This window comes from Pinus tabuliformis, chromosome 3_2, assembly GCF_031772625.1.
Source record: "Pinus tabuliformis cultivar Carrire ecotype Pingquan chromosome 3_2, CPIR1, whole genome shotgun sequence".
NCBI classification, from domain to species: Eukaryota; Viridiplantae; Streptophyta; class Pinopsida; order Pinales; family Pinaceae; genus Pinus; species Pinus tabuliformis.
Genome location: NC_142302.1, coordinates 1187141654 through 1187150438, shown reverse-complemented (window position 1 = coordinate 1187150438; position 8785 = coordinate 1187141654). Strand labels below are relative to the sequence as shown.

Sequence of the window (8785 nt, the reverse complement as noted above, 5' to 3'; positions counted from 1 at the left end):
TAATAATAGCAATTGATAATAATAGCAATTTTAATTGATAACAATAATGTTAATAATTATTCGATGATAATGATGATAATGATGATGATGATGATTGATAACAATAATGTTATAATAATTATTATTTTAAAATGATGATGACGATGATGATATTAATTAATTAATAGATTATTAAATAACTAATTTATATTTCTTAATTTGAAATTAAATAATAATAAATGACATTTACTATTAAATAATAATTATTATAAATAAATAATTATTATTAATTACAATTATAATAATAATATTTTATTATATTTTTTTGTATAGTTATTTTTATTGTTATACATTTATTATGGTAGATACAAATGTATTCTTAGTCTATATCAACCACATTAATATTTTTATATCGGTTTTTAACATGTAAATTAAAATACTAATAATTAAATTTTATGATGATGATGATGGTTAACGTCCACTGAGACAAAATATTGGTCTATCGGACCTAAAAAAATTATTTATTTTGATTTAAGATTTTATTCCTATGCTCAAAAAGCTTGGAGAGAAGCCTCGTGAGCTCACTATAATTTTGACATTGTAAAAGGCTAGGAAGGTCAATATTGTAACAAAGATTGTGAAACTCAAATCTAACGTGTTTGTAGGTGGGGCACTCTAAGAGGAAGTGGTTTTCATCCTCGATGTTCCTATTCTCACATATATGGCAAATCCTTTCCATCCATGGCGTTTTTGGAACTGCCCAATGACCTGTTTCACTATGGAGCTCATGAGAATTCATTCTAATATTTTCTATATTAATTTTCTTCTTTGAGCTAGTTAAAATAGAGAGATACTTTTGATCTTCTAGGGTGGGGTTGATGACCTTCTTATAATAACTTAATTTTCTTTTAGCCGCTAAATCTTTCTCACACCACATTTTTTCTTTGAACTTGGAAGTAACAATATCTTTAATGTTATTTATGTTTTGCAATGCATCATTCTTGTTGATCTCCCAACAGTTTAACCAGGCCCTTGTGTCTTTATGCCACCCCTGATTGAGCCTTAGATGGTTTTGGCTGGAATTTAAAGCTAGCTTAGGAAGTCTATGATCATCTATGTTATTGAGTTTGTGCTTGTACATAAGAAACCTAATCATAGCTAGGCTCTCAATAGGGGAAAGACCTGCTTCTATAAGGAGAATAGGATAGGGTGTATTACTTTTAATTTTCAGGTTATAAGTTATAAAACGCTTCTGGATTTGCTCAATCTTTCTCAATGATTCTCTGGAGATACTGCAACCCCAAACCTCACAGCCATATAAGATAACAGGAGTGACTAAAGTTTCAAAGAGGAACTTCTTTTTATCCCACATTACGAGGTCTGTTGTTTTACAATTATTTTCAAGACCAAAATAAGCTTTCCACCCCCATTAATCCTTTTCTCAATGCTATGGTTCTAGTTGAGCTTGGGATGAATATCAATTCCTAGGTACTTGTAAGAATAGACTTCCTCCAAGTTATTATTATCATACATAAAATTAGCGTAAGTGTCCTTCTTGGATTTGATAATCATAACTTTTGTTTTGTCAGTGTTAACAATCATACCCATGGTAGAGAAAAAATCCTTAAGAAGCCTCAGTTGCTTATCAAGATCAGATGGGCACCTTGCCAAAAGAACAATATCGTCAGCATAGAGAAGAAGGATGACGACTATCCCAACTAAGATCGTGCCATCACATCCTGCTTCCTCTAAATAGCCTTCAAGCTTATCGATGTAAATTCCAAATAGGGTAGGGGAGAGGGGGCAACCTTGTTTAACTCCAATGTTACACTTAATATCTTTCGACCACTGCTCATTGCTCTTTAGCTTGGCAATTACATTCTCGTATAACCTTATAGCGGCAGCTCTCAACTCGAGAGGAACCTTTAGCTCTTCTAATCTATTCCAAAGGTTGTATCTAGGAACCGTATTGAAAGCCTTTCTAAAGTCCACAAAGCAACAAAATAAATTGGATTTACCATTACAACATTCCTCCATAATGATCCTAAGCGTAACGAGGTGATCTATAGTTGAGTGATGCCTTCTGAAACCTGCTTGGCCTTTAGCCCACTTACCTTCACTTTCAAGCCATATGCTTAACTTCTTTTCCAAAATACTACCATATAACTTCGCTAAGAGAGGGTTGATCATTATTGTCTGATAATTAGAGGGGTTATTTGTATCCCCAATTTTAAAAATAGGGATAATGAGGCTCTCAGTCCAAGGTTTAGGGAACCCTTGCTTGACTACTTGATTGAAAAGCTTGTGAATGTGGGGGATGAGGACAAGACCTCCAATTTTTAAGATTTATGCCTGGTAACCTTCAATTTCCTTAGCTTTCCCATTAGCGAGGCAATTAACCCCAAACTTAATGTCTTCTAAAGAGAAAACTTCTTTCGTTGTGAGTAGGGTTTCCAAATTATCCATGACATTTTGAGATTCATAAAGCTTTTTAAGATAGGAATTCTAATCGTGAATCACAAGTTTGATTAACAACCAAATGGATAATGTTGCATAAATGGGAGCTCTGATGGGGATCGCGCACCGCGTCCGCGAAGGTCTAGGATAACCTAGCTGCAGGAACCACAGGATCATAGGCCGCCACAACTGATCGGCCAGCACAGAAGCGGACTACGGGGTTTGGGTTTGTTCAGCTCCCGAAGACGGTTATCGGCGGTTTGACCGGGATGGAAGACTTCGGTATTACGGACCTCGTGGATTACTCCGAGGATCCACTAGAGGGGCATAAAATATTCGGAAACCCTAATGAGGCGTCCCCGGGTTTCTTTACACCAGCTGTTGAAGTGGCCTCCACACAGGACACCTTACCTGTGGTCTCCCTGCCTGATCCACTCTCCACATCGTATGATCTGGAAGCTCCGCCTCTCTCGCCTGGGACTGCCCTTCTACTTTCCTCTCTCACACCAGACTCCTTGGCATTCGACCCGCTCCCATCGCCACGATTCGATCCAACATTAGCTCAAGCAGAGACTCGGGAGACAGCAGAAAAACCCCAACAAGAAGCTGGGATTAGGCCTTCCGGTTGTTTCAGTACTCCGGCCCTCAATGTACAGCCTACAAAACCCTCCCCTCCGGTTAGGGTTTCAAATCCACTTGTAGATCACCCAACGGCGCCTCGCATGAAGAAGCTGAAATCAAAGTGCATCAGAGCGACGACAAAAGACATCACCATAGCCTTCGGTGACCCCACCGATTTTGAGGATACTATGGCACTGGCTCGGACGGTCCTGGTTGGACATGTGCGGGGGCGTACCTTCTCGGCGGAAAGATTGACGCTATGGGTTAAAGAAATATGGGGTGCTCTTTTCTCAGAATTGCCAAAGGTACAAGAACTTCCAAGGGGATGGTTCTCACTCCACTTTGCGAACGAGGGCTTCACGGACACAGTAGTAGCACATAGAAATGGCACCTGTGCTATTGAAACGATGGAGCCCCCTATTCGATCCTGAGCGCGAACAGATTGGAGCAGGCCCACTGTGGGTGCGACTGCCGGGGCTGCCTTTACAATATTGGACTGAGGAAGCATTTATCAGAATTGGGAACGCACTGGGTACGTATTTGGACCATGATCGTTCGTATAAGGATACAAAGAAAAGAACCCTAGCTAGAATTCTGGTGCACCTGGACACTCGGGATGGCTTGGAAGAAAAAATCACACTAAAATGGGGAAAATTCAGCAGAACACAGATTCTGGATTATGAAGGCGTTCCATTCCGTTGCAACCGATGTCACCAAGTGGGTCACCTATTCAAGGAATGTCCATTGAACAAAAGTCAGGAAGGATCTCCAAAAATCTCGCCCGCGGCATCCAGAGGTGTCTCCCCAATCATCCCCCGTCCTCCACAAAGCAGCGCGGTACCTCAAGGCGCCCCAGAGAAAGCAGACATGCTCAAGACAGCCCCGCCCTCGCCTCCACTGACTAGGGCTCGGGCAGCAGCAGCGGCAGCGCAAGCTTCGGGTACCTCACTTATCCCTCCCTCTAACTCTTTAGATCTCTCATCTGTATATGTGAATTCATTTGCATGTACCATGGCACAGTGCACTATCCCTCCGCCCCCTCTGATCCCATCTACTGCTCCGCCCTCATTGTCCCTCACATCTTCGCCCTCCTCGCTTTCATCATCCAGATCGACTCCCTCCCATCCATACTCCCTTCGCCCTCGGTCTTCACATTTGGAGGCCTCTGATACACAATTCGGGTTGGGTTTAGTCCCTCTTGGTCCTGGTTTCCTATCTACCCGGGGTCGTAAATCAAATCTCAACAAAGCCATCAGGCATGCAGGCGCGGAAGTGGCTGCTGGGCACCAAGCCACCATCGATGGGGTCCTTAGAGCATCAAAACCCCCAAAGATTGGTCCCCCATGAAGTGCCTCTCCTTTAACTGCCGGGGCCTGGCTAGTTCCCCAAAGAAACTAGCCCTCAAACGACTTTTTGAGGTCGAATCACCTGATATCATTCTTCTACAAGAAACCCTCAGCCCTGCAGAGTCCACTACTCACTCCCTCACCTCTCTGTCGGCAAGATGGAATTTCCTAGCTACTGATGCTATTGGCAGATCGGGGGGGCTGGCGATTGGGTATAATCCCAAATCTATCAGATTGGACTCCTCTTGGGGAGGCCACGGCTATATGGGAGTGGACATATTCTCAATAGACCTTGGCCTCACCCTTCGCATCGTCAATATATATGGACCCTGTCAACAGCGGGAAAATTTTTGGAGACATCTACTCAACTGTAACCTATTGACACTTGACCGCATCATTTTGGGAGGAGACTTGAACTTTTCTCTGGGGTTCAGGGAGTCATGGGGTTCAATGGCCCAAGTAGATTCCATCACAGACTTCATGAGGAGCTTATTGGAGCAGCACGATTTCATTGACATCCCTATGCAGAAGCCCCTCCCCACGTGGAGAAATAGAAGGGTAGGGACCGCTGCTCTGGCTCGCAGGCTGGATCGTTTCCTGCTGAAAGGCCCTCTGATACAACAGTTACATTTCTATAAACAGTGGGTGGGTAATGGTGGTATATCTGACCACTCCCCTATTTTAATGGATATCCTGGGCCCTCATCAGAAGCCAAAAGCTCCATTTAAGTTTAATCACATGTGGCTTCAGGACCAGAGCTTCTCAAAATTGGTCACAGATTTCTGGAGAGCACATCCCATTGACAGAGAATCTTCGATGGCTAGGGGATTCGTTAAAAATCTTACTGAACTTAAACATATTGTGATCAACTGGGCCAAAGATAAGAAGACAAGAGAAGACGTGCAGCTCACTACAGTGGAAGAAGAATTGAAAGCTCTTCTGGATGAGCGAAATCTGGGTTTCATTTCGCAAGAAGACAAGGCTCGTCTGGTGGAACTGGAAAACCAGAAGAATAATATACTCAAGAGTAGGGAGGAGTCTCTCAGACTGCGCAGCAGGGCAACTTGGCTTAAAGCCGGAGATGAAAACACAAGATTCTTCCACAATTTCGCCAAAGGAAGGAAAGTGGCGAACACCATTTGGAACCTCCCCCTTCCTGAAGGTGGACTGGCGGATTCCTTTAACAAACTCTCTCAACTCGGTACTGCACACTTCAGAGGATTATACAAGAGCCCTGCAGGCACAAATCTGGCTGAAATCATCAATGTGGCCTCTCACTTCCCTAGATTTGTAGATGAGGAGGATTCTGAAGGACTATCAGCACCCGTCACTATGGAAGAACTGGAAAGTACACTCAAATGGTTTCAAAGGGAAAAGAGCCCTGGGCCGGATGGCTGGACAATAGAGTTCTACATCGCCTTTTTTGATCTCATGGGAGGAGATATCCTTAAGGTGGTAGAGGAAAGCAGAACTTCGGGCAGTCTCTATAATGCTATTAACTCCACCTTCATCGCCCTCATTCCTAAATCCGATTCCCCATCCTCCTTTGACGACTTCCGCCCCATATCCCTGTGCAATGTACTCTATAAAATTATCTCTAAGATCATTGCCAATAGGATCAAGCCCATCCTGTCTAGACATATCGCCCCTCAACAATTTGCTTTCCTGGAAGATAGGCAGATCCATGAAGCTATTGGCTCCGCCCAAGAAGCGATTCATTCCATTTGGACCAAACACCTTAAGTGTATTCTGCTGAAGATAGACCTATCCAAGGCATTTGACCGAGTCAGTTGGCTTTTTATCAAAATGATTCTTATTCATATCGGTTTCCCCCACGCCCTCATCAATTGGATCATGGCCTGCATTACATCTCCCACCTTCAGTATCTTGATCAATGGATCTGCCTCACACTTCTTTCACTCCGAAAGAGGGCTGCGACAGGGCTGTCCTCTTTCGCCACTCCTCTTCCTATTGGTCATGGAAGCCCTAAGCCGGCTTATCATCTCAGCAAAAAGGGAAGGGACTATCAGAGGCCTCAAAATCACTGATGAATGCTACCTCACTCACCTACTGTTTGTAGATGATGTCCTAATCTTATTGGATGGTAGCATACAGGACACATCTACCTTCATTCGCATTCTAGGTCTCTTCTCACATGCAACGGGTATGGAAGTAAATCGGTTGAAATCTACTATCACTCTGGTTGGTACTTCAGCAAACGAAAACCATATGGCAAGGCAGGCATTCCCATACACTTCTCAGCCATTGGACAGGGGGCTAAAATATCTTGGATATTGGTTAAAGCCGACATGCCAAAAGATCGCAGACTGGGTTTGGCTGGTAGCAAAAGTGGAAAAAAGACTATCCTGCTGGAGCCATAGATATCTATCCAGGGCTGGGAGGTTAACCCTGATCAAATCAGTACTTGAAGCAACGCCGGTATTCTGGATGGCACTGGCCTGGATCCCTCGGAACATTCTGGCAAAACTACAGCAATTATGCAATAGATATTTATGGGCAGGCAACCAAGACAAGCGTATCTTTGCCTGGATCGGCTGGAATAAGATAGCTTTACCAAAGAAATGGGGAGGCTGGGGGTTAAAGGAGCTCCCTATCTTTGCCAAAGCCCTGGCAGGGAAAATGGGCTGGGCTCTACTGACGACTCAAAGCTTATGGACTAGACTTACCTACCACAAATACATTTGGCCCCTCAGCATCATCGATTGGGTTAGACTCCCAGTATGGAACAAAATAGGCATATCATCTATCTGGAAGGCCTTATTACACTCTCTGCCACTAATCAGAGACTACTTGGTATGGCGTATCAGAGCCGGGAATAGAGCAAGGATTGGGCTCGATCCTTGGACCGGTAGTGGAGGGAGGCATATACTCCCTCGAGACCTGGTGGAATATCTCTCAGCACAAGATATCAAAGTAATCTCGCAGATCGCGGATCATGATCACTCTGATATATTCCACCAGGCATGGAAATCCGCGCACCAGCTAAACCTCCCCAGAAGATGGCACCCAGCTTGGAGAGAATACAGAGAGGCCCTGATTGAATCACATATTCGAATTACAGAGGGGCCGGACGAACTCGTATGGAACCTGGCTGAATGCGGTCTATACACCCCCAAGGCAGGCTACCTCCAGCTAATCTCTCATAAGAAGCCCGAAGTCCTAGCTAGCTGGTGGCAGAATATTTGGAAACATTCCGCATCACCTCGATCAAAGCTCTTCACCTGGTGTATCTTGCGAAATAAAATACCCACCGGAGAACAGCTCATGAAAAGGGCACAGTATGGTCCTACCTGGTGCGTTCTTTGCAAAGAAGCCTCAGAGTCAACAGAACATATATTCCTGAGATGCCGTTCGACTCTGAACCTTTGGAAAAACCTTAAGAACTTCACAAATTACTCTGGTGAATGGAACAGAACAGACCTCATTAACGCATGGACAGAATGGGATAGGAGAAATAAAGGTTCAAAGAATATCAATCTGCCCATAATCGTAAACTGGTCCATATGGAAATCTAGAAATCGGTTAATATTTGAGGACAAGCCGATTCACTGGCCATTGATTGAGGCTGGTATCATCACTGCCATGAGAGAGCTACCAGACCCGCCCCCTCCAAAATCTCGACATCCTACCCCTCCCCCTCACATCGATCAAGGCATACCTTGGGCCTACTTCGACGGAGCCGCAAACATGCAGAGCTGTGGGGGCGGCATCATTATCCATTTATCTGAGCATCATCTATACAAAATTAAGGCTGGTCTGGGTGTCGGAACCAACAACTTCGCAGAACTCATCACACTGCGCCACTTACTTCATTTTGCACTGAGTCACCACTGCACTAGCATCAACATATTCGGGGATTCTCAGATCATCATAAATTGGATCAATGGCACATCCACATGTCACATACACACACTCAGCATTATATTGAATGAAGTTCTCGAACTCAAATCAGCATTTAACAATATCACTGTTTCACACATCTACAGGGAACATAACAAAGGCGCTGATAAATTATCCAAGGAGGCAGCGATGATGGACAAAGGCATCTGGGAGATCACCGAGATCCAAGACCAGCAGGAACAAAAATTTTACCACCGTCCTTACATAGACCCGGGATATCCAACCACGGGTCATCTAACAGTTTAAAGGAATGTGCACGTCCATGACAGCAGTATATATATTGACAATTTTTGTAAATTTTTGTTTTTATTTTCAGCTAGATAGATGCCGAAAAGGCACACTGTAAACAGCACTATACAGAATACCCTGCGTGGTAAATCTATACAGCAACTCAAACTGATAATTTTTGAAAAAGATCAGATACAACAGAATGACTATGGCATATGCTTCAATGCATCTAC

The 8785-nt window shown here is 43.7% G+C and overlaps 1 protein-coding gene across 1 annotated transcript; it reads left to right on the top strand.

The window, feature by feature from the left end:
- The first annotated feature begins 4400 nt into the window (after positions 1-4400).
- On the top strand, positions 4401-8570 carry LOC149184966 (uncharacterized). Its single transcript, XM_089415496.1, has 2 exons — positions 4401-5855; positions 6519-8570. The coding sequence occupies exons 1-2, from the start codon at positions 4401-4403 to the stop codon at positions 8568-8570; spliced, it is 3507 nt and encodes a 1168-aa protein (XP_089271622.1).
- Positions 8571-8785: the final 215 nt, after the last annotated feature.

What these genes read in the sequence shown, in the direction of transcription:
- LOC149184966 (XM_089415496.1), top strand. Translation starts at nt 4,401, where the DNA reads ATGAAGTGCCTCTCCTTTAACTGCCGGGGCCTGGCTAGTTCCCCAAAG. An exon ending in TGGGAGGAGATATCCTTAAG is followed by an intron (nt 5,856 to 6,518) that starts GTGGTAGAGGAA and finishes GGTAGCATACAG; the next exon opens with GACACATCTACCTTCATTCG.